General features: G+C 43.3%; 2 protein-coding genes across 4 annotated transcripts in view; one reads left to right on the forward strand and one right to left on the reverse strand.

Annotated features, from left to right (window-relative positions):
• The first annotated feature begins 648 nt into the window (after nucleotides 1-648).
• On the forward strand, nucleotides 649-16114 carry PIN4 (peptidylprolyl cis/trans isomerase, NIMA-interacting 4). The gene is made up of 4 exons (XM_065538239.2): nucleotides 649-718; nucleotides 5016-5089; nucleotides 15342-15461; nucleotides 15937-16114. Exons 1-4 carry the CDS (start codon nucleotides 676-678, stop codon nucleotides 16093-16095), a joined length of 396 nt encoding a protein of 131 aa, XP_065394311.1. The 5' UTR covers nucleotides 649-675; the 3' UTR covers nucleotides 16096-16114.
• Nucleotides 16115-21028: 4914 nt separating this feature from the next.
• ERCC6L (ERCC excision repair 6 like, spindle assembly checkpoint helicase) overlaps nucleotides 21029-26302 on the reverse strand; it is a 44696-nt gene continuing 39422 nt past the window's right edge. For all 3 annotated transcript variants that reach the window (XM_005593940.4, XM_074029327.1, XM_074029328.1), the window contains one exon: nucleotides 21029-25066. In XM_005593940.4, coding sequence (XP_005593997.3) covers nucleotides 21376-25066 — 3691 coding nt within the window. In that variant the 3' untranslated portion in view covers nucleotides 21029-21375. The remainder of the gene's footprint in view (nucleotides 25067-26302) is intronic.

The raw sequence follows: 26302 nt of genomic DNA on the forward strand, positions 1-26302 counted from the left end.
TTTAAGCAGTACCCGACTGAGGAGCACTTAAGACTGCTTCCAATGTTTCTCCATGACTGAGCTCTGCAAGAGGCAAAAGGGTAACAGGCTTTTTAAAAAACTACCTTTTGAACCCAATTAGCTACAACTGCAGAATAAAATTAACAAACGAAAAACTGCCAGGGAGGACAACCCTATGTGTAGGAGGAGACAGCAGAAGTTGGCCGCCACCACTGTTCCTCCTGCTTCCCTTTGTCTGGCGGCCCCGCGGGATTGGCCAGAGCTGGCGCCGAGGGACTGCAGAGGCCCCCGCGGCTCCTACTGCGCAAGCGTGAAAAAAGCTTGGAGGTTTCGGGGGTAGAGCGTGGGGAGTGGGGGATCTGGTGCAAATTACGGTGCGTGAAAGAAGTCACAAAAAGCGCAGAGGCGGGGCTTCCCGCCCTAATCCGGCCTTTGTCTCCGCCCCTCCGCCTTTGTTTCGGCCCGAAGCGTCTTATTGGTCAGACATCTTCAGCCCCATTGGTCCAAGAGCCAAAGGACAGGGTCTGCCCCGAGCTGTGCCTGCTTCCGGAGCCTCAATAAGAACGGTCAATTGAGATGCGGCTTTCAGGCATTTGTTTAGGACATGCCCATGGCGGTGTAAGGGGGTTTGAACGGCAACTGGAGCACTTCAGAGTTCAACAACAAGCTTCCAAGATGCCGCCCAAAGGAAAAAGTGGTTCTGGAAAAGCGGGGAAAGGTAGAGCGGCCAGAGCGATCCAGGAGAATGGGGGCGGGTGAGGAGCGAAGGGAGGGAACAGACAGTCCATCTCCGGAGTCCGGGACGAATGCAGCAGGTAGCCAGTGGCCCCACAGTGGCCCCATCGATTCCATCTGTAGGAATACATTGGGCTACGGTTCAGGGAGCGCCCTGATGGGTAATGGAATCTGGTGGGGATAGTTCCTCGGAGGCGATGACTTTAGGGCTGCTATTTTGAGGGGTTATTAGAGCTCTAAAATTGGGTCTTATCAAAAGCCAGTAATAAGAAGTACACATTGATTATGGTCCTTAAAGTTCACTTTAATGCTTACAGAATGACATGCCCTCCATCGGGGAAGGAATCATTCATCCATTGAACAGGAATGTGTCAGGCACAGTGCTAAGCGCTGAGGATATAAAAATAAGACAGAGGGCTGGGTGCGGTGGCTCACGCCTATAATCCCAGCACTTTGGGAGGCCGAGGGAGGGTGGATCACGAGGTCAGAAGTTCGAGACCAACCTGGCCAACATGGCGAAACCCCGTCTCTACTAAAAATACAAAAATTCGCCAGGCATGGTGGTGCACGCCTGTAATCCCAGCTACTCGGGAGGCTGAGGCAGGAGAATCGCTTAAACCCGGGAGGCAGAGGTTGCAATTGAACCGAGATCGTGCCACTGCACTCCAACCTGGGCGACAGTGCGAGCCTCTGTCTCAAAAAAAAAAGATTTTGGCCTTAAGGAGCTCCCGAAGATAAAGGCTTAGTGATCATAAAGCACTGTACTAAATGTAGTGTTGAGGGATGTGTATGGGATATAATAGAAATTGAGAGAAGTGCTTCATTTAGCTGGGGAACAGGGCTTCCTGGAGACGAATTAGGCAGAGGTCAAGATGAGCATTGAGGGTAGGTTAAAGCATTCCTAACTTGGGGTCCAGCAGCAAAAGCACTGAGGTGGGAAACAGCATGATGTGAGCAGTGTAGTGTTGCTGGAGCAAAAACTCAAGGCAGAATGGCAAGTGGTGAGAATGAAAACAGAAACAGAGACCAGATCATGGAGAGTGCTATATGTGGTGCTAAAAAGGACTGTTAAGGATCAGAAAGACCTGTAAGGAGATTGTTGTGGTAGTCTTGGTGAGAGATGATGGTGGACTGACCTAAGGCAGTGGCTGTGGGAACTGAGAAAAGAGAAAAGATTCTGTAAACATTAGGATGTGAAATAGTCAAGACTTAGTGATTTATTGGGTTGGGGAGGGGTGGTGAGGGAGGATCAACGATCATTCTGTTTTCTGGATTGGATTTCTAACCTGTTGCAGGTCCTGCAGGCTAACATCAAGGATACATGAGGAGCAGGGATGAGACTGATGAATTCACTTTCAGATAGATTGGCTTTGAGGTGTCTGTGGGACATCTCAGTGGAGATGTAGTCAGGAAGTGGTTGAATATTTGAGTCTGAAGTTTGAGGGAGAGGTCTAGACTGTACATGTAAGTTTTAGGAGTCATTAACTTATAGATGGTAGTTGAGCCCATTAGAGTGTATGCAGTTATCCATGGTGAGTTTATAGAATTAAAAGAGCAGAGAGCAGAGGATGTGATCTAGGACAGGCAGAGAAAGGCAGACAGATAGAGGGAGTGCAGAATGGTGGCCAGAGGCAGGAGAGACCAGAATGTTTTAAAGAGAGAGGGTATAGTCTATCAAGCACGGCAGATTTGGAAATTAGAGGTGGCCTTGGGTAAAAGTGATTTCAGTGAAACAAAAGCCAGATTGCAGTGACTATAGAACTGACTGGGAAGTGGTAATTTGGACTTCTTGAAAAGTTTTAATTGAAAAGCATGGAAATGGGATGGTAGATAGAGGAGGACAGAGGATTAAGAGAAAGTTTTATTTTCTTTGCTTCTTTGGAATGGGGAAAACTTGGGAGTGAAGCTGAAGGATCCAGTAAAGTAAAAGAGGTAAAGGTACAGAGGAGTGAGATTTAGGAGAAAATGGAATCCAGGACCTAAGGGGAGCAGGGACACCTTATGCTTGAGGTCATAGGAAAGGAGATGGAGGGGCAGGGAGTCAGTAGGCATCTTGAGGAGAGTGATAAAGGTCTGGAATATTGTAATGGGAGATGGAATGAAACAAAAGTAAAAGAAGTGCCCTCAGGGCTAGGAGCCTGACTGAGATCAAAGGCCATGAATTTGTAGACTACATAATATTCACAGTCTGATTTACGTGGTACCATGCAACTGGCACAATATAGGATTGAAAAGAGCTAGGTGCAGCCTTAAGCCGTGGTTGAGGTTTTGTTAGGCAGTTATGATAGGACGATAGCAACACAAGGGAATTACAAGGGCCAGTGGGAATGCAGTTCAGATGAACGAGCATGGGGTCCAGAGTGGGAAGGTGAAAAGAGGTCTGGTGGTCTAGGTGAATGTAGCAGGACAAAGGGACTGGGGTCGAGGGGGAGGTTCTGTGAAGTCAGAGAGCCAGTACTGTGGGAATGAGACATGAGAAAGCTGGAAGGACAGGAGGTTATAGCCAGAGACTGAACTAGTTCTGAGTGGCACAGTTGCATTGTGTGCCCCCGGGGCCGGTAGCTTGGAGTAGAGAGCATGACATTCGGGAAAGAGACCTAGAACTGTGAGATTCCTCAAGATAGATGGTGAGGTCACTCAAGGTAATGGCAGGAGTGAGGGTGGAGAGGAAGCCCAAAGCTGTTGCCAGAGTCCGTAGGAAATCAAAGGCAGTGAGGTGGCAGTCAGAAGATGACAGCATCCAGTGGGGAAGAGGATGGGATAACTGGAAGGCATCATCATTCAAGAGCGGATCTACAGCAAACCCAGTTAGGAGTTTGATTTAATAACACTCCTTTGGCAGTAGCATTTTCTTAGGGTTTTGGTAGTCAGTATTTGGGGATTTCAGTTTAATCAAACATTTATTAAAATACCTTTTGTGTGCCAGGCATTGTGCTAGGCTTAGAGATACTAAGACAAGCAAGATGGACACTCCTGCTTAAAACTTTTCAATGGCTCCCTATTACGTCTAAGATAAATCCCAAGCTCCTTAATGGGGCCAAAAGGCCTCAATGACCTGACCCTCAGCTACCTCCCTCAGGCAGGCTCATCTGAGTGCACTCCCACCTCAGATTTGGCTTCATCCATACAATTTCTTACACATACCATGTCGTTTCCCCCATTCTGGAGTGTCTCCTCATCCTTTCTTTGGCTAACCAGCTCCTACTCATCCAGGAAACCTTCCTGGCTGGCTCCAGTGTTCCTCTGTGCCTCCACAGCCCCCTGTCCATCACCATCTCTGCATATCCTGCATTCTCCTGAAATGATCTGTCTTCCTCACTAGAATATGAGTTTTCTGAAGGAAGGTACATGGCTTGTTCATCTTTGTACTCCCAGTGCCTGGAACTCAGTAGTTGTTTAGGAAATGTTTATTGAACTGAACCCTTAATTCAACTGTAATTATTAGGAACATCAGCCTCTAGCAGTACGTAGGCTGCCATTGACACAGAAGTTACCATAGTAGTAAAATGACATACTAGTAAAATGTAAGATGCTGCTAATGGTTCTAGGAAGACATCAGTAGGCAATGTAGTAGACTCTAGAAATCTGGACATGAATGTATTCTTTAGCCAAAAAAGGGTAGTGGGAAATTTGATCTTTTTAAAAAATATATTCTTGGAGATTTTACTTACTGGAATTGTGATGCTTGAACACATAGTTGTGATATTTGATAGAACTCTTACAAGAACTTAAGAGTCTGCCCTCAGAAGGCAGGGTGTTAAATTGCATGCAGAGAATCTGGGCCAGGCTCCCGGAGCTTTCATTTACCTATTAGCACACTCATTTGTGTATCCATTTTCTGTGAAGGGTTTATATAGGGCACAGATTTCCTGTTTGAAGAAAGATGAGTCAGATTAATTTAGCTTGATGTTGTAAAGCAAGCTTGTCCAACCCATGGCCCACGGGCTGCATATGGCCCAGGACAACTTTGAATGCAGCCCAACACAAATTCGGAAACTTTCTTAAAACATTATGAGATTTTTTTGTGATTTTTGTTTGTTTGTTTGTTTTTAGCTCGTCAGCTGTCATTAGTGTTAGTGTATTTTGTGTGGCCCAAGATAATTCTTCCATTGTGGCCCAGGGAAGCCAAAAGATTGGATACCCTTGTTGTAAAGTGTCTGGCCGAGTTCCCTTTTGAAGTGTGGCGTTATGATGGAAGTATCCACTCCCGTTGTGTGTTGGACCTGTCCGTAAACATGGAGGTGCAGTTTAAATGAGTACCTGTCATCTCTTCTCTAAAGGGGGAGCAGCCTCTGGGAGTGACAGTGCTGACAAGAAGGCTCAAGGTCCCAAAGGTGGTGGCAATGCAGTAAAGGTGAGTTACTAGTTCCTTTTTTTCCATGTTAAATATAAATTCCATTTATGTGTTAGAACACATAAAAGACGGAATGCTTAACTCATTCTACCAGGCCAGCCTGACACTGGTATAAAATCAAAATAACACAAAATTGGAGCTGGGCACAGTGGTTCACACTTGTAGTCCCAGCACTTTGGGAGGCCAAGGCGGGAGGATCACTTGAGCCCAGGAGATCGAGACCAGCCTGGGCAACATAGCAAGACCCTGTAACTAAAAAAAAAAAAAAAAAAAAAAATTGGCCAGACGTGGTGGTGCACACCTGTGGCCCTAGCTACTCAGGAGGCTAAGGTGGGAGGATTCCTTGAGCCCGGGAATTCGAGGCTGCAGTGAGCCATGATTGTGCCACTGCACTCATCCTATGCAACAGAGCGAGACCCTGTCTCAAAAATAAATAAATAAATAAAAAGTAAGAGATGATCCTTGTTATCACAGGCTACTCGGGAGCAGTTTGGTAAAGATATATATTTCCTTGCTGTATGATAAGCTTAGCAGTAGAACTGCATCATATAAATGCAGCCATACATGTGTAGCCTAAAAAAGAGAGATCATGTAAAGGTGTGGGCTGTTCTGCCTGCTCTTCTATTCAATGAACCTATGCCCCACAGAGAGAGAGAGAGAGAGAGAGAGAGAGAGAGAGAGAGAGAGAGAGAGAGAGAGAGAGAGAGAGAGAGAGAGAGAGAGAGAGAGAGAGAGAGAGAGAGAGAGAGGGAGGGAGGGAGGGAGGGAGAGGGAGAGATGAGAGACATGCACCTGCTTTTCTGTAGTTGCGCTGAATTCTTGTATGGGCATCCAGTCATGTGAAGTGGGGTTCTGGTATCCAAAGATAAGTTTTCATAAAACATAGCCCCTAAATACAACCCAGTTACTTCAACTGGTGCTCAAGTGAAGAAGCGGTCATTGTTACAAAGTAGAGTGTGTCTAGCTATGTCTGGGCTTAAAGGAGAGCTGACATGCTGGTCTCCCATATGACATCTTCATAAAGGGTTATTCTAGGGTAATTTTGGCTATATGCTTTTATAAGCATCTAACCTGAGAGACTGTTGCACTGCATATGGCTTTAGCTACTTTTTTTTTTTATTTTTTTGAGACAGAGTTTCACTCTTGTTGCCCAGGCTGGAGTGCAATGGCACGATCTTGGCTCGCTGCAACCTCCGCCTCCCAGGTTCAAGCGATTGTCCTGCCTCAGCCTCCCATGTAGCTGGGATTATAGGTGCCCGCCACCACGCCCAGCTAGTTTTTTGTATTTTTAGTAGAGATGCGGTTTCACCATCTTGGCCAGGCTGGTCTTGAACTCCTGACCTCAGGTGATCCGCCTGCCTCGGCCTCCCAAAGTGCTGGGATTATAGGCATGAGCCACCGTGCCTGGCGGTTTTAGCTAATTTTTTAAAAACTTTGTTTTGTTGTTTTTATCTTTGTAGAGATGGAGTCTCACTGTGTTGCCCAGGCTGTTCTTGAACTCCTGACCTCAAACGATCCTCCCGCCTCAGCCTCCAAAAGTGTTAAGATTATAGGGGCATGAGCCACCACACCTGGTGCATATGGCTTTAAAGAGGTGTCTTACCCTCTCTGGAAAAAATAAGTTCAATGTGGCCACTCATGAGATATATGGAAAGGAGTGGCACGTTATTCACTAGGAAAGTAGATTAGAGTTAAATTTTTTTTCATAAAACCTTTTATTTTGAGATAATTATAGATTAGCACGCACTTGTAAGAAATAATACATCTAGCTGGGCATGGTGGTGTGTGCCTGTAGTCCCAGCTACTTGGGAGGCTGAGGTAGGATGATTGTTTGAGCCTGGGAGTTCGAGGCGTCAGCGAGTCATGATCACGCCACTGCACTCCATCCTGGGCAACAGAATGAGACCTTGTCTAAAAGAGAAAAAAAGAAAAAGAAATAATATGTGTTCCTTTGTTTCTCCCAATGGTAACACCTAACAAAACTATGGTAAACTATGGTACAATAGCACAAACAGGATATTGACATTGGTATAGTCAAGATACAGATAATCCTACCACTACAAGGATCCCTCCTGTTGGCCTTTTATAACTATACCCACTTCCCTCCTGCCCCACCTCAGCCCCCTTAACCCATGGCAGCAACTTACCTGTTTTCCATTTGTGTAACTTTATAATGTCAAGAATGTTATATGAATGGAATAATACAGTATGTAACCTTTTGGGATTGGTTTTATTCACCCAGTATAATTTGCTGGAGATTTCATTCAAGTGGTTTTGTTTATCAATAGTTTATTCCTCTGTATTGCTAAATAGTACCGGTTGAGTATCCCTAATCCAAAAATCCAAAATGCAAAATGCTGTAAAATCTGAAACTTTTTGAGCACTGACATGGCACTCAAAGTAAATGCTCATTATAGCATTTCAGATTTCGAATTTTCAGATTAGGGATGCTCATCTGGTAAGTATAATGCAAATATTCCCAAATCCGAAACACTGTGGTCCCAAGCATTTTGGATAAATGATATTCAACCTGTATCCCATGATGTATGTCTGTAGTATGTTGAACCATTCACCTGTTGAAGGACAGCTGGGTTGTTTCAAGTGTTTTTTGAAGGCGCCAGTCGGTGAGGGACCCCGGGACCCTCCAGCCTTTTAGGGTTCAGCTCCTTTCACATTCTGTCATTCTGCTTCAGACCCCACCCCTGTGCCCACACCCTGCCCTTTCGTCGCTAAAAGCTGTGCAGATTCTGAGGCCCACCCACTGACCACAGCTTCCCTCCTTCCCCTTCCCTTCCTGACTCCACCAGTCCTGTTCCTCTGTTCTTCTCCTCGCAGACACCCAAGCCCTCGAGCCCACCCTAATCTCCCCACTTTGTCCTAGGCTTCATGTTTGTTTTCCTATCCCCTGCACACTCAAAATGAGGCCTAAGGGCTTGATCATTGGATTGAGGAGGTCCAGTTTCTTTTTCTTTTGACCACCTCCCTGCATCCACCTCCCTGCTACTCAGGATCAGTCCAATGGTCTACTTTCTATGCACTTAAAATCAGAACTATAGTTAGAAGAGAAGAATTTGAGTGGTTCTAATATAAAGAAAAGACAAATATTTAAGGGGATGGATATTCCAAGTATACTGATTTGATCTTTACCAATTATATGAATGTATTAGATTATTGCATTACCTTGAAATTGTACATCTACTGTGCATCAATAAAAAAGAAAGGAAGGAAGGAAAAGAAAAGATAGATTTCCTTGAAAACGTCTACCTTGGGGCAACTTAAGTATTAATACTTGATTTTTAATAAGTATGTAAATAAAATATTTACTAATAATTCCAATATGAGTATTATATTTGCTCATAGATTAACTTATTTCAGTAGCTTGGCTTAAATTTGAAACAGTTACTTAAGAAAGAAAAATTCAGCCGGTGGCTCACGCCTGTACTCCCGGCACTTTGGAAGGCCAAGGCGCACAGATCACCTGAGGTCAGGAGTTCAAGATCAGCCTGGTCAATATGGTAAAACCCCGCCTCTACTAAAAATACAAAAAATTAGCCTGGTGTGGTGGCGGGCGCCTGTAATCCCAGCTACTCGGGAGGCTGAGGCAGGAGAATTGCTTGAACCTGTGAGACAGAGGTTGCAGTGAGCCGTGATTGCCCCACTGCACTCCAGCCTGGGCAACAGAGTGAGACTCCATCTCAAAAAGGGAAAGAAAGAGAGAGAGAGAGGGAGGGAGGAAGGGAGGGAGGTTCAGTCAGTTAAAAAACAAACAAACAAACAAACAAACAAAAAACTCCCCAGAACTGCTGGGCCCTACTGGAAAGTCTCATAGCCTTGGGGATTGGGACCACTAAAACTTGGTCTCTAACTTTACCTAGGCCCTCAATGCTGCTCAGCAATCCTTTACCACCCACCTGTAGCCATCCACCACCCCACTCCCATCAGTCAACAGAGAACTTGATTCCATGGTTCTCAACACTAGATGTACATCAGATTCACCTAAAAAAATACCAGTGCCTAGGTCTCAGCCCAGACAAACTGCATCAGAATCTCTGGGAGAGGGGCCTGGACTTCGAGAACTTTTTTAGAAGGGCTGAGCTCTGTGGCTCATGCCTGTCATCCCAGCACTTTGGGAGGCCGAGGTGGGTGTATCACTTGAGGTCGGGAGTTCAAGACCAGCCTGCCCAACATGGTGACACCTTGTCTCTACTGAAAATACAAAAATCAGTTGGGCATGGTGGTGTGCGCCTGGAATCTCAGCTTCTCAGGAGGCTGAGGCAGGAGAATTGCTTGGACGTGAGAGGTGGAGGTTTCAGTGAGCTGAGATTGTGCCACTGCACTCTAACCTGTGCGACAGAGTGAGACTCCATCTCAAAAAAACAAAAACAAAATTTTTTAGAAGCTCTGGAGGTGATTCTAATATGCTGCCAGGGTTAAGAAACACTCGAAACACTCATCTAGTCTCACAGGGTTAGTGTGAGGATTTAATGAGGTAAGTACTCATCAACTTTTAAATGTTTTTATTATTTTAACAAGAAAGTGGAAACCAGCCCTATCGTCAGGAACTCACTGGCTTTCAGCCCCCTGTCAACAAAGTTATCTCCTTACCTTTTTTCCTTTAAGGCTAATTTTTCAAACCGTGTTCTGAATACCAAACCTTGCTCCTTCATTTATTCTACCCTCTTTTTTGTTCTGTCTTCAACCAGTTTTTTTTTTCCTGGGTCTTTCCCTTCATTCTGAAAATATGCCCAGGGACCTTTAAAATTCATGTTGTTTTTTGTTTTGTTTTGTTTTGTTTTGTTTTGTTTTCTTTGAGACGGAGTCTCTTGTTGTCCAGGCTGGAATGCAGTGGTGTAATCTTGGCTCACGGCAACCTCCACCTCCCAGGTTCAAGCGATTCTCCTGCCTCAGCCTCCCGAGTAGCTGGGATTATAGGCATCCGCCACCACTCCCGGCTAATTGTTTGTAGTTTTAGTAGAGATGGGATTTCTCCACGTTGGCCAGGCTGGTCTTCAATTCCCGACCTCAGGTGATCAGCCCGCCTCTGCCTCCCAAAGTGCTGGGATTACAGGCCAGAGCCACCGTGCCCAGCGTAAAATTCATATTTACATGTCTTCCACTTTTTGCCTCTAGCCAGAGCCCTTTCTCCTTTTCAAACAAAATTAGTAGAGAGAGTCTCCCACGTTTACGTTACACATTCCCCTCCCACTTGCCATTGTTTCCTCAGTCAGCCTGCTGCATTCTGGCTTCTGCACTTAAACTCTTCTGAAACTCCTTTTTCTGAGATCATTGCTTTATCATTGCATTATTTTACTTAACTTTATTTATTATACTTCTTACCTGATGTCTCTGCAGCACTTAACTCTTGTTGACCATTTCGTCCTTGAAACTCTCTCCTGCCTTGGTTTATTAGCACACACTTCTCTCCTACCTATATGGCCTTTCCTTTTTATTATGCTTTTTCTTTTTTCTTATTAAGAGACAGGTTCTTGCTCTGTCACACAGAGCAAGGGGTGCATGACATGCAGTGGCATGATCATAGCTCACTGCAGTCTTCAATTCCTGGGCTCAAGTGATCCTCCTGCCTCAGCCTCCTGAGTAGCTAAGACTACAGATGTACACCACCATGCCCAGCTAATTTTTTTAAAAGTTTTTGTAGAGGTGGGGATCTTGCTATGTTGCCCAGACTGGTCTCAAACTCCCAGCTTCAAGGGATCCTCCCGCCTTGGCCTCCCGAAGTGCTGGGATTATAGGTGTGAACCACTGCGCCCGGCACCTTTTTATTACACTTTTTGAGTTCTTTACTTGTTGCTTGAACATTAATAGTCTCTAAGGTTATCTTTAGCTTTCTTTTCTCCTCTTCTCATTTTCGTCTCCTTCCTGGTAACCTCATGAATTCCACACTTCAGCTGCCACCTCCATAGTCATCACTCCCAAACTTTCTGTAGCTTGGCTCTCCAAGACACAGATGCACTGTTGCCAGTTGGTTGGTCACACTTGCAGACCCCACAGGAATTACAAACTCTTTGTCGCACTGTCTAAACTAGAATCTAGAATACTCGTTTATTCATTTATAAAATGGTGGATGGTATCCCCTATCTGAGACCATGAATGCAGTGTACATTTTCCCAGGAATTGTAGCAATCACTTTGTGAGTATGGAAGCAGAAACAAGGAGGCAGTCTAGAAGCTGTCTCTTAAAAAAAATTTGTAAAACAGCCTCAGGCAGGTCCTTCAGGAGGTATTCCAGAAGAAGGCATTATCATAGGAGATGACAGTCCCATGCATGTTATTGTCCCTGAAGACCTTTCCTTGGGACAGAACATGGAGGTGGAAAACAGTGATACTGATGATCCTGACCCTGTGTGGGCCTCAGCTAATGTGTGTATTTGTGTCTTAGTCTTTAATAAAGAAGTTTAAAAAGTTAAAAAAAATTTTTTTTAGTGGAAAAAAGCTTATAGTGGCTGGGCACAGTGGCTCACGCCTGTAATCCCAGCACTTTGGGAGGCTGAGGCAGGCGGATCACGAGGTCAAGGGATCAAGACCATCCTGGCTAACACGGTGAAACCCCGTCTCTACTAAAAAAAATACAAAAAAATTAGCCGGGCGCGGTGGCGGGCCCCTGTAGTCCCAGCTACTCAGGAGGCTGAGGCAGGAGAATGGCATGAAACCGGGAGGTGGAGCTTGCAGTGAGCCGAGATCGTGCCACTGCACTCCAGCCTGGGTGACAGAGCGAGACTCCATCTCAAAAAAAAAAAAGCTTATAGTGGCCAGGTGTGGTGACTCACGCCTGTAATCCCAACACCTTGGGAGGCTGAGGCGGGCAGATCACTTGAGGTCAGGAGTTTGAGACCAGCCTAGCCAACATGGTGAAACCCTGTCTCTACAGAAAATACAAAAATTAGCTGGGCATGGTGACACGCACCTGTAATCCCAGCTACTCAGGAGGCTGAGAGGCACAGGAATCGCTTGAACCTGGGAGGCGGAGGTTGCAGTGAGCTGAGATCGTGCTGCTGCACTCCACCTTGGATGACAGAGCGAGACTTCATCTCAAAAAAAAAAAAGAAAAAAAAGCTTGTAGAATAAGAATATGAAGAAAATATTTTTGTACAGTTGCACAATGTGCTTGTTTTTTAAGCCAAGTGTTATTAAATAGAGTCAAAAAGTTTAAAAATTTTTAAATGTATAAAGTTGAAAAGATACAATAAACTAAGGCTAATTTAATATTGAATAAAGAAAAGTGTTTTATAAATTGTAGCTTACATGTGTAGTGTGTATAAAGTCTACAGTAGGGGCCGGGTGCAGTGGCTCATGCCTGTAATCCCAGCACTTTGGGAGGCCGAGGCGGGTGGATCACCTGAGGTCAGGAGTTCAAGACCAGCCTGATCAACATGGTGAAACCCCGTCTCTACAAAAAATACAAAATTAGGCCGCGTATGGTGACTCATGTCTCTAATCCCAGCACTTTGGGAGGCTAAGGCAAGAGGATCATCCGAGGTCAGGAGTTCGAAGCCAGCCTGGCCAACATGGCAAAACCATCTCTACTAAAAATACAAAACTTATCCAGGTGTGGTGACTTGTGCCTGTAATCCCAGCTACTAGGGAGGCTGAGGCAGTAGAATCACTTGAACCCAGGAGGCGGAGGTTGCAGTGAGCTGAGATCGCATTGCTGCACTCTAAAAAAAAAAAATTAGCTGGCAGCCGGGCATGGTGGCGCATGCCTGTAATCCAAGCTACTCAGGAGGCTGAGGCAGGAGAATCACTTGAGCTAAGGAGGGGGAGGTTTCGGTGAGCCAAGATCGCACCATTGCACTCCAGCCTGGGCAAAAGAGCGAAACTCCATCTCCAAAAAAAAAAAAAAAAAAGTCTACAGTAGTGTATAGTAATGTCCTAGGCCTTCATATTCACTCACCACTCACTGACTCACCCAGAGCAACTTCCAGTCCTGCAAGCTCCATTCATGTAAAGTGTCCTATATAAGTGTACCATTTTTTATCTTTCATACTGTACTTTTACTGTACCTTTTCTATGCTTAGATACCCAAATACTTACCATTGTGTTACAGTTGCCTGTGGTATTCAGTACAGTCATATGCTGTACAGGTTTGTAGCCTAGGAGCAATAGGCTATGCCATATAGCCTAGGTGTGTAGCTGGCCATACCATCTAGGTTTGTGTAAGTACAGTGTTATGTTTGCACAACAACAAAATTGCCTAATAACTCATTTCTCCTCATGTTTCCCTGTAGTTAAGTGACACATGACTATAAGTGATTCTGTTTCAATGTGAAATGAGAAATCCTGCCAAACAACTATCTTGACAAAATCATTTTTAAGGATAGTAGTGTTTTTATAAATCCGTGGCTTTATGTAAATAAACATAGGTCAAATTTGAATAGTAGGGTTGGGTGTTCTTAATATTCAACCTATGATTCCTTTTCAAAGTGTGGAATTGTGGGGAGGCTTATACATTGGGTCTCTTTTAGTAAGAAATACTTCCTGGCCAGGCGCGGTGTGCTTACGCCTGTAATCCCAGCACATTGGGAGGCCGAGGTGGGCAGATCACTTGAGGCCAGGAGTTTGAGATCAGCCTGGCCAACACAGTGAAACCTATCTCTACTAAAAATACAAAAAATTACCTGGGCGTGGTGGTGTCCACCTATAGTCCCAGCTACTTGGGAGGCTGAGGCAGGAGAATCGCTTGAACCCATGGGTGGAGGTTGCAGTGAGCCAAGATCGGGCCACTGCACTCCAGCCTGGGCGACAGAGGGAGACTGTCTCAAAAAAAAAAAGAAAGAAATACTCTCTAGCAGATTTTTTCTTAGCATCCTCACTCTGATGAAATAATAGCCATTGGTCAATGGTAGCTGCATTATCTCAATCTTCACAATCCTGTCAGAACACATAGGTCCTGTTATCATTGCATCTCGATGTACAAGTGGAGAAACACTTGGAGGTTTAAAAACGTGCCTAAGTTCAGCCGGGCATGGTGGCTCACGCCTGTAATCCCAGCACTTTGGGAGGCCGAGGCGGGCAGATCACTTGAAATCAGGGGTTCGAGACCGGCCTGGCCAACGTGGTGAAACCCCGTCTGTACTAAAAATACAAAAATTAGCTGGGCGTTGTGACGGATGCCTGTAATCCCAGCTACTCGGGAGGCTGAGGCAAGAGAATTGCTTGAACTTGGGAGGCAGAGGTTGCAGTGAGCTGAGAGCACACCACTGCACTCCAGCCTGGGAGATAGAGTGAGACTCTGTCTCTAAATAAATAAATAAATAAATAATGCCTTAGTTCATACAGCAGAGGTGGGATTTGATTCCAGAACCACAGCTCTCAACCTGTATCATGTTTCCTCCTCCTGTTAGCATGGAGGTATATTGTAAAAGATGGGAGCTTCCCAGCCATGTGCGGCGGCTCACGCCTGTAATCCCAGCACTTTGGGAGGCCAAGGCAGGTGGATCACGAGGTCAAGAGTTCAAGACCAGCCTGGCCAACATGGCGAAACCTCACCTCTACTAAAAATAGAAAAATTAGGCCGGGCGCGGTGGCTCAAGCCTGTAATCCCAGCACTTTGGGAGGCCGAGACGGGCGGATCACGAGGTCGGGAGATCGAGACCATCCTGGCTAACATGGTGAAACCCCGTCTCTACTAAAAAAATACAAAAAACTAGCCGGGCGAGGTGGCGGGCGCCTGTAGTCCCAGCTACTGGGGAGGCTGAGGCAGGAGAATGGCGGGAACCCGGGAGGTGGAGCTTGCAGTGAGCTGAGATCCGGCCACTGCACTCCAGCCTGGGCGGCAGAGCGAGACTCCGTCTCAAAAAAAAAAAAATAGAAAAATTAGCCAGGTGTGATGGCACGTGCCTGTAAACCCAGCTACTCGGGAGGCTGAGACAGAATTGCTTGAACCCGGGAGGCGGAGGTTGCAGTGAGCCGAGATCATGCCACTGCACTCCAGCCTGGGTGACAGGGCAAGACTCCATCTCAAAAAAAAAAAAAAAAAAAAAAAAAAAAGATGGGAGCTTCCCACAGCCAGATGCCTATTTTTCGATCTAAATCAGGACTCTGAGACATTATCTTAATATGGGGAATGGGATTGTGGTTGTTGTCCTGGGCAAATTTCCAGGATTTTTACTTGCTATGAACTAATGTGTGTGTGTGTGTGTGTTTTAACTGGTGGGGGTAATCCAACTGTAACCGCTGTACTTTAAGGAGTCATTTGGGTCTCCAAGTATTACATGAATGTACTTTTTTCCTTGCAGGTCAGACACATTCTATGTGAAAAACATGGCAAAATCATGGAAGCCATGGAAAAGTTAAAGTCTGGGATGAGATTCAATGAAGTGGCCTCACAGTATAGTGAAGATAAAGCCAGGCAAGGAGTACGTTGCTCTTATTATTTATAATTTTCTCTCAGGGTAAGAAAGCAAAGTAAAAATGACAAATAATAAAATAAAATAAGATAAAATAAAAGTCTCCATCCTCCACAGAAGAAACACAGAAGTAGGGATCATTCTTTTGTTCAACCATTAGTTGTAGCCATACTTTGGTTTAAAGATCTCAAAAGCAGAAATGTCCAACTTGTGAATAGTAGAATAAGGATCACCTATGTCAAAACCTAGGCATGACCATACTTGCACAGCTAACTTCAAAGTCCAGCAGTGTTGAGAGTACTTATGTGTTCAGTCTAGAGTTAGACTTCTTCTACCTATTTGTCCTTATTGAGCCTATTCCTGTATTGCTCTTAGGAATATACCTCATAACCTTAGCAAAATGTTGGGAAATTCTCTCAAGCTACAGTAGAACTGTTCCCTCTTCAGGGCCACTTGATATCACTTAATCTTTTGGGTTTTTCAGGGCGACTTGGGTTGGATGACCAGAGGGTCCATGGTGGGACCATTTCAAGAAGCAGCATTTGCCTTGCCTGTAAGTGGGATGGATAAGCCTGTGTTTACAGACCCGCCGGTTAAGACGAAGTTTGGATATCATATTATTATGGTTGAAGGAAGAAAATAAAATCATATGAAAGACTGAATAAGTTTTATACATTTTGTTTCTTTAAAAGGTATTAGGTATTCCTTTGAGCTGCAGCGGCAAGGAAATATAAAAATTTTTAAAAAGAAAAGATATTGGATGCCCCTTGTATTCTGTGAAGGCTCTCAGTATGAGTTTGTAGGTGTAAGAGAGGGTGGGGCTAAGTGAATGTCAACTGTAGTAGGTATTCAGTCAGCCGTTCTCAAAGAGAAGTCAAGCAGACTCCCTTTAACTTGTATTCCCTTTCCTCCCAGAACTGTATCTCTCAGTCTGTCCCATAAATTAATTCAGAAACCATCTTCAGGGGAAGCAGATATCAACTCACCCTATTCACACAACTGAAAATATTGGGCATCAAATAGATTAGTGTGTGAGAATCATAAAATAAGTTCCTAGACAACATTTGTTTTACATGTTAGTCAACTCTGATCTTCCAGGACAGGTATTATTAGCTCCACTGTCTTTTTTTTTTTTTTTTTTTTTTTTTTTTTGAGACGGAGTAGCTCCACTGTCTTAACATAGTACGCAGCACGTTATAGTCTTTCAGTGTTAACTCCTTTCTTTTTAAATAAATGTTTATTGGAGGAAAAAAGCACTCAGTTCTTCCATGGGTTGTTTCGTACTAGACTAACCGAGTGCTGGTTAAAGGGAAGGATGTCAGCATAAAAACATCATTCCCTCATCTTCAGTGTATGGGTTACGTTAGGACTGTCCTTTCCAGGGCCAATGTTCTATGCATCTAAATTTTTAAAATTTAAAATACCATATTTATGACATATAAAAAAGGATAAAGATTACTAATATAAATACTATACTGCTTCAAAAATAAAACTTTGCCAACACAGCTCTGTGATTCTTAACAGTGATTAACACACTGCTTTCTCTCCCTCAGCTGCATTTGATATTATACCCATTTATATAATGGCAGCTTTACCTAGATACCTGACTTTCCCACTTGAGAAGAATTTCTGAGCACCTCAGTAGGTTATGCCTCCATGAGATTTTCCCCATGGAGCAGATATGCCAGTGTATACAGAGATGTTCAAATAGATATAAGATGAAACTATGGCTGGGCCCAGTGGTGTGCACCTGTAGACCTAGCTGTTTGGGAGGCTGAGGCAGGAGGATCACTGGAGCCCAGGAGTTCTGGGCTGTAGTGTCTTATGCCAATTGGGTATCAGCACTAAGTTCAGCATCAATATGGTGACCTCATCTGGGTACAGTGGCTAATGCCTATAATCCCAGCATTTTAGGAGGCCAAGGTGGGAGGATCACTTGAGCCTCAGAATTCGAGGCTGCAGTGAGCTATGACCATGCCCACTGCACTTCAGACTTCAGCCTGGGCAACAGAGGCCCTGCCTCTTAAAAAAAAAAAAGAAAGAAAGAAAAACATGGTGTCCTCCTGGGAGTGAAAGACCAGCAGGTTGCCTACAAAGGGGTGAACTGACCCAGGTTGGAAACTGAGCAGGTCAAAACTCCTGTGCTGATTAGTAGTGGGATTGCACCTTTGAATATCCACTGCACTGTAGCCTGGCCAACACAGTGAGACCCCATGTCTAAAAAAAAAATTTAAAGCTGAAACTACATGTTATCGATTTTTTTTTTTTTTTTTAATGATTTACTGACATGGGGTCTTGTTTGAGACCAGCCTGAGGAACATGGCGAAACCCCGTCTCTACCAAAAATACAAAAAATTAGTTAGGCGTGATGGTGGCACACGCCTATAGTCCCAGCTACTCCTGGCAGGGGCAGGTAGAGCTGAGGTGGGAGGATCGCTTGAGCCCAGGAGGCAGAGGTTGCAGTGAATCAAGATTGTGCCACTGCACTCCCACCTGGGTGACAGAGTAAGACCTCGTCTCAGAAAAAAAAGTTTGTAATATGTGTATGTGCCTCTTTATTAATATATTAATACCTGGTAGTAGGTCTAAAAAGCACTGTGACTTTGCAGTAATGAATATCAATGGCATTTTGAGATATCTGCAATAACCCCGAAATCTATGTGATTTCTACTGGTGACAATAACGTGTACTGCTAATACTTCTGCAGTTTATGGCTACATTTGTTAACAGTGGAGGATGTCCAGGTTCTTGGCATCTTGAACAAAGAACAAAACGCACAAAGCAAGGAAGGGACAAAGGGATTTATTGAAAACGAAACTACACTCCACAGCATAGGAGCTCAAAAGACCCTGTTACAGAATTCTGGGGAGTTTAAATACCCCCTAGAGGATGCCATTGGTTACTTGGGGTACACCCTATGTAAATGGAAAGGATGAAGTGAAGGTACAAAGTCATTTACTTGGCCTACGCCCTGTGGAGAGGATATTTCCTGCCATAGCTTTAGTGTGAATCGGCTTTATGTTCCCTGCCTCCAGACCCTATTTTCCTGCTTCACATTCATGATGGAGGGAAATGCTGTATTTCAGCTACCAGACAGAGAAAAGATAAAACTTTTTTTCCATCCAAATTCAGACAACTGACTTCTTCTACCCATGATGAACCCCAGGTTAAAAATCCCTGCCATGGATACTGTTTGAATAGTTTACCATGAGCATGTTTTTTTTTCCCCAGACAACAGAATTTGTCATAGTACACACACACTTCAACAGAAAGAGCGTTGCTATTTTCAGTGAGAAATATTCCTAGAACTTAAGACGTTTCACTGTTCAGATCAAATGGATATAGGCCGCTAAAGCTTCCTTGAAGGCAAATTGTGTGGATTTTTTTGTTTTCTACATCAGGGAAGAAAGAAGTTTATTAGCTGAATTTTCACAAACATTTGTGTGTGTATGGTGGAAGGGACAGAGAAAGATGTAGGGCACAGCCACTCCCTTCACATCACGGTGGGAAGCACAGGGAAATGGTAAGCTGAACTCAGATGCAGACTGTGAATTGCTAAATCACAATTACACCAATATTTCAAAAATAATGATATATATTCAATCACATTACCCTAAAATAGTAATAAATTGCTTTTATAAGAACAATATTTTGTTCCATCAACAACCTGAAATTCAGCTTCTCTTTTGAACTTATGTAATTTCTTGCAATACACATGAGATTATTAGTGTGTATATACATATAATTTACAAGTAACTTTTATATGTATGGGATATAATAAAAATAAATATTTGGTCTTTGTCCCTGGTTCCTGGCATATAGTTCCTGAAAGCCTTGAAATCTCAACTGGTGTCTTTTTTATGCTAATGAGATAGCTTGTGGCTGGAGGCCGCTAGTAGCTTCAGAATGGGGGCTGGTCACCAGAAACATCAAGGCATGATCAGAGGGAATATTCAGCCATAACTGCAACCTCTGGAGAGGGGAGAGGGGCTGAAGATGAGTGAATCACCCATGGCCAATTATTTTATCAATCATGCCTCCCTAAGGAAACCTCAAAAACCCTAACAATGGAGTTTGGAGATCCCTGGATTAACATATCAAAATGTTGGGAGGGTGGTGTGCCTGGAGGGCATGGATGCTTAATGCACCACCCCTATACCTTGCCATACACATCTCTTCCATTTGGCTGTTCCTGAGTTGTAGTCTTTATAAGCTGGTAATAGTAAGTAAACGTTTCCTGAGTTTTATAAGCTATTCTAGCAAATTATTAAACCAGGGGGTGGGATGGGGCGGTCACGGGAACCCCTAATTTGTAGCCAAGTCAGACAGAAGTGTGGGTAACATGGGGACCGAATACTTACAACTGACGTCTGAAGTGAGGGCAGTTTGGTGGGACTGAGCGTGCTAACCCTGGGTAGTGTCGAAATTGAATTGTAGGACACCAGTTCAATTTTTAATTGGAGAACTGGAGAATTGCTTGATGTGGAAAACCCCCACATTTGGTGTCAGAAGTGTTGTGAGTAAAAACAGCTCAGTGTATTATAGTGTATTCATTTACACAAGGTTAAAAATCAGTTTCACCCCAACCATGTCACCATGGGGAAGTCATGACCTCACTGAGCCTTTGTTTCCTCAAATGAAAAATGGAAATGCTACTCTCCCTTCACCTCAAAGGATTATGGTAAGGCTGAAATGAGAAACCTGTGTGGAGTGCCCAACACATAGTACTTCATCAAGGATAGTCCACTTCTCTAGTGATAGAGTGCAGCATGCTATACTGCACTTTGTCTTTCTACAAGGGTACCAAACTCCTTTTCAGTCTACAATCCAAGATAGACTGTGATAATATGTGTCAGAATAGACGAGATACCTGGTTTGGCGAAAGGGAGAACAGTTAATGGTGCATGAAGAATGGCTAAATGGTCAGCAGTGACTCCAGGGCAAGCTACCAGTGATAAAGAATCCCAGCACCAGGTACCTAGCTCAGCTTTCTGCTGTTCCAGTTTAGTACTCTATCCAAAATGCTGGGGACCAGAAGTGTTCTGGATTTTGGAGTATTTCCATATACATAATGACATATTTTGGAGATGGGATCCAAGTCGAAACACGAAATCCATTTATGTTTCATATACACGTTATATACATAAGTCTGAAGGTAATTTTATAATTACTTTTAATGATTTTGTGCTTGAAACAAAGTTTGTGTATGTTGAACCATTTTATTGCCCTTTGTAGGCAGGCTTGCATGGGAGAATCTGGGCCTGTGTGGAAAGGATATATAGTAGCTGAAGGGGGCTTACAGAATCTCTTTTCCCTTGGGGATGCTGAGTAAACAGTGTGTTGTACACCTTCATTTTGACTGTGACATGTCACATGACATGAGGTATGGAACTTTCCTCACTTGTGGCATCATGTCAGCACTCAGAAAGTTTCCTCATTTTTGGATTAGGGATGCTCCACCTGTATTAAGCTGAAAACATGAAACAGCATGTTCACAAGCATGTCTTAAGATCTGGACTGATAATGACAGGCTTCTGCCAGTATCATCTCAGTGAAACAAAGTGGATGGAAAACACTTGAGAAAAGTAACTTTAATTTTCTTATCTGAACTGTTATATACAAAGATGATCACTTTCAGAGTAAAATTAAGAATGACCAGAATAATTTTACAAAACTTTCCAAGAAACAACAGTTAAATTTACAGAATATGCCTAAAATATAAGAATATTCAAGTGAAGAAATATTAAGCTAGTGCTCAGAATACCAGACTATGGAGTGGGGGGTGTTGCAGGGCAGAAGTTGCTTTTTGAGATCTTTCTTGCCTTAAGCCTGAATGCTTCATGTTCCCAAAGAATCCAATTATGGAAACAAAAATTCCCTCATATTCAGTTTCACTTTAAAATACAATAAACAGGTTACATTCTCAATTGTTATTAAGTTGCTTATACAAACTTAAAGTCAAGAGCATAACTTCAGGATCTGCACTTTTTATGTCAAGCGCTTTAACTAAGCAGTTTAGGGCCTCCTGGATTTTTCCACACTCTTTTAGTTCTTTTCCACGCTTTACAAGAGTCTCATAGTCATTCGTAGCCTCTGCCGCCTGGGGAGAACCAACCAACTGTTCACCAGACAAAGGCTCAGGGGCACCAAGAGAGGTCTCTTGAGCTAGAGCACTAGGCTTAGATGTCGTTAACCAGCTGGACTTGTTTTCTGAAGACAGTGTTTCTCCTGAAGGATCCTCTTCTGTATACTTGGAGGCTTCGCCACTGCTTTCCTCTGCCCCTTCTTCTGGATAATCTTCAGCACCCTTTGCTTCACTGCTGTCGTCAAGTCTTTCCTCCATGTCCTCCACGTGGTCTAAAACCATATTAATAAGAGACCTCCTAGAAGCCAGAGATCTTCTAGAGTTCATAGACTTATTTACACTACTGGGTATTTGAGATGAAAAGAACCTTCCCGGTGGACTGATGTCATTTTTGGGAGTTGAAGCATCAAATTGTTTCACAGATGAGAATTGAAAGAGAGATGTGTTGAATGGATTTGTGCTTGAGGTGTCTTTAAAAGAATCATCTTCATCTTCGCCATCTGAAACAATCCTTCTAGCTTTACTTCTGATTTTTGCTTTAACTACTACTTCTTCTGGTTCATCATCTTTCTCAGAAAACTCCCAACTGAGACATGTTTTGCTATGCACAAACCCTGCTCTGGAATTAGGTGCAGAGCCACACAAGCTCTTTTCTTTCTCAACATGTTCTAAAGACTGATCGGAAAAATTTTGTCTGTTGTCTGCTGAGTCTTCCAAGAAAAGATTGAAATCACATGCATACTGTGGTGAAGATGCTAAACGTTCCTCTTCCAACTTGGCCTCACTTGCTTGAGCATCCTGCAGTGCACTATGGGATGCTGAAAGGTCATCAGCTATTTCAATAATGGATACATTTGATTCTGCATTTTGACTTTCATTTGTTATGGAAATAATGGGCCAAGGATTGCAATGATGTAAAATCTCATCATCCTTTAGTTGATCTAAATTTGGCCCAAGATCAGCTTTGGTTGATTTGCTAAGTACATAATTAAAACTTTCCAGAGGATCCTCTTGCAGTGCCTCTTGCTTAGGCCCCTCTTGTAATGTCTCTTTTTGTACAGCTTCATTTTTAGTTGCAAAGCTTTTTTCCATTCCCAATGAAGAGTTAGTACAAAGTTCTTCTACACTTCCAAACCCCTTGGGTAAAGTAGCTATAGAGTCAGCACTACATGTACCTTCATATGGGTGCCTACCATCTTGCAAGGTGGTAACATTCACCTTTATACTGGAGAGATCTTGTTTCTCACCCTCTTCGGGCAGATCATCAATGACTACACTTGCCATTTTGGAACTGATATCTTCTTCCTGAGTATGACGAGTACTTATAAGAGGTGAAGGCTGAGGCTGTGGTTTATTCAATTTAGGGCATTTCTTCTTTGTTGAAGAAGGAAATACAGGTTCTCTTAGCCAGGCCCCCTCATTTCTATTTCTTTGTTGTTCCATCAGGAGCTCTTTATTTTGAGACTCAAATTCAACAAGGAATTGCGCTTTCTGAACCCTTTGTTGAATATAGTGAGATTCTTCTACCACATCAAGTTCTTCTTTAATAGATAGATCACATGTGTACATCAAATCATGGTCTGAGATTCCGGCTATCCCCAAAGACTGCAGATAGGCAATGTGTTCATCTAGTTTTGTATCAGATTTCCTCTGAGCAGCATGCAAAGACTGAAGCTGCAGCTGGGTTACAGAGTTCTGAAGATCCTCGATTGTAAAGAGCTCTCTTAATTCTTGTTTACTAAAATATCGGAAAGGGTTCTTTTTTTCACCAGTAGTTTGTCTTATTAATGAGTCCTTGAAAACCTGTCTTCTGTATATTTTTTCCTCTACAGTCCCACAAGTGATTAGCCTATAAACCACAACATTCTGTTTTTGTCCAATTCGGTAAACTCTATCCACAGCTTGAGCATCAGTTGCAGGATTCCAGCTAGGGTCAAAAATGACCACTCTAGTTGCTGCAGTTAATGTTAAACCGACACCACCTACTTGAGTGGTAAGCAGAAAAACAGAGTAATCTTTATTTTGCTGGAATAAGTTAATTCTTTTTTCTCGTTCCAAAAGATGAGTAATCGTCCCATCGATTCGCAATGTCTTAAAGTGCCTATTCTTTAAGAGGCGTTCGATGATGTTTAGAATTTGCCTCGATTGAGAAAACACCAGAGTTTGATGTCCCTCATCTCGCAGCCTCTTAAGTAAGTCCATTAGGAATATCATTTTTCCAGATTCTTCCATCAATGTGTTATCAGTTATTTGATCAATATGGTCCACATCTGGGGAACCTTCCCCCTCATTTCCATCTTGAGCAGAGAATGTCCCAAGATTTAGCAAACAGCAAGCCCGTGCAGACAGCAGCCTAGGATGATCACACAGCTTCTTTAAGACACCTAGCTCAGCCAAAGGTGAGCGCGTCTCCATTAGCAACTCCTTGATATGATCTAAAGACACAAATTTCCTGTATATTTCTTCTTGTAAAGGCACAAGTCGTATCCAAATAATTAAATCATTTTTCCTGGAAAGGGAAGGCATTTCACAAATGGCATCAACATCTGGATTCTTTTCATTAAGTCTGACCTCTGGGTTGCTTGACTTTTTCTTCTGTACGTCTTCTTTAGTCCTCCTGAGAAAATAGGGTTTTATGATTGCCATTAAGTTTTCAGATATTTTAAATCCCAAGGCTTTTTCTCCTGGGGTAGCATCTTTCTCTCTGGCTCTAGTAATAGGATTTTCATACTCCATTTTAAAAGTTTTTAATGTTCCCAGCAGGGACCCTTGACAAGCAAAATCAAATAGGGACCATAGTTCTTGTAAATTATTCTGGATTGGGGTTCCTGTGAGGAGGAGGCGATTACTTGCAGGAATAGCACGAGCACATATTGCTGACTTAGTAGATGACGTTTTTATTTTATGTGCTTCATCAAGGATGACATAGTCCCACACAAACTCTTGGCCCCTAAAGCTTGAAAGTTGCTGCCAGTTATTGATTAACATTTGATATGTAGTGATAATGACACCATTCCTTTGCTGAATCCGATTGAGGTTTCTGGTCCGTTCATCCTTGCTAGGACCATGAAAGGTTTTGACTCTCATTCCTGGAGTCCACTTGATGAATTCTTTTACCCATGTGTTAATAAGATTGGTTGGCATGATCAGCAGCACATGATTCACAAGTGAAGCATCAAACATACCAGAAAGGAAAGCAATGATTTGAACAGTCTTCCCTAATCCCATATCATCAGCCAATATACCACCTTTTCTTCCATCCCTATACAGCCTATAGAGGAAAGCTATGCCTTCCTTCTGGTGCTCAAAGAGTTGGTCGTGCAGTTCTCGATAAAGCAGCAGGCCAGAGTTGCACACATCTGTAAATTCATCATCTCCCTGTTCTGCTAACTCCTCCAAGGCTTCCTGTATTTTTTGGATTCTGCTCAGCACCTTTTCATTGGGAAAAATGTCCTTTGCCAAATTGAAAAGTTTAAATGCTTCTTCCAGATCTCCATTCTTAGTTGCTTCTTTGGCCTCTTTCACATATCTATAAAAAAGGTAAAAAAAAAAAAAAAAGAAGAAGAAGAGAAAGGAAACATTGGACATTCAGTCTAAGAATGCTTTAGAGTTCATTTTAGAATCCAAACTGCAGCTGGACTTTTAATATCCTCAATTCAGGTTGGGAAAGATTAGCACAGAAGATGCCAATGAAAGCTGGCATCACTTGAGACACAAACAAATATCCACCAGATGCTGCCAGCAACACCTTCAGGCACTAGTTGTGGAAAATGAATGTGCAAAGATTATTGGTTCCACAGTTTTTTTTTTTTTTTAAGTTGGCACCCATAAGAAGTACAAAGTGATATTTTTTGTAAAACAAACCTCTATGTGTAGGGGCATGGAAACATGGGAACTTCTCTGGCCTTATTTTACTGGAGCTCCGTGATGCATTTGACACTATTGATCACTCCCTTCCCCTCTTAAAATTCCCTCCTTTCAGATTCCTATAGATTCCTTCTGGTTTTCCTCCTCTTCACTGACCATTTCTTCTGTGTTCTTCCTCCCAGAGGACTCAGTCCTAGGACCTCTTCTCACTCTTTTTAGTCTCTCCTCAAGTTTTCCCAGAGCTTCCACTCCCACCTATGTGCTCATGACTCCCAAATCACTCTCTCCAACCCAGAGCTGTCCCTCAAGCTCTACTCTAGACCCATATTCCAGCTGCCTTCTGGACATCTCCGCTTGAAATCAAATTCAATTCATCCCAAACTAAACTCATTATTTGCCCTCTAAAAACGTGCTTCTCCATTTGTGTGCTAGTAAATAACACTACCATCTATTTAGCCATCCAGACTTCAAATCTGAAGAGAATCCTTGACCCCAACCTAAAGAGGAGTCATCCTTGTCCTTTCCTTTCTTTTTATGCCCCACCCCCAGGCCAGGCAGTCCCAAGTCCTACTAACTTTATTTCCCAAGTTATAACCACCTTCTTTCCATCTCTACTACCATTACTGTGGCCCAAGTCACCATCATCTCTGGCCTGGATAATTGCAGCTTCCTACTCACTGCTCTCCCTACATAAACTCTTGCCCCTCCAATACACTCTCTATATAGCAGCCAGCAATACTGTCTTAAAGCATAAAATAAATCATGTCACTCCTCTGCTTAAAGTTCTTCAGTGGTTTATGGTCAATTACTTTCAGTAAGGGCGCCAAAATAATTCACTGGGGAAAGAACTCTTTTCAACTGGATATCCATGTGCAAAAGAATGAAATTGGACCCCTAC

The sequence above is a fragment of the Macaca fascicularis genome, chromosome X, assembly GCF_037993035.2.
Source record: "Macaca fascicularis isolate 582-1 chromosome X, T2T-MFA8v1.1".
In the NCBI taxonomy this organism is placed as follows: domain Eukaryota; kingdom Metazoa; phylum Chordata; class Mammalia; order Primates; family Cercopithecidae; genus Macaca; species Macaca fascicularis.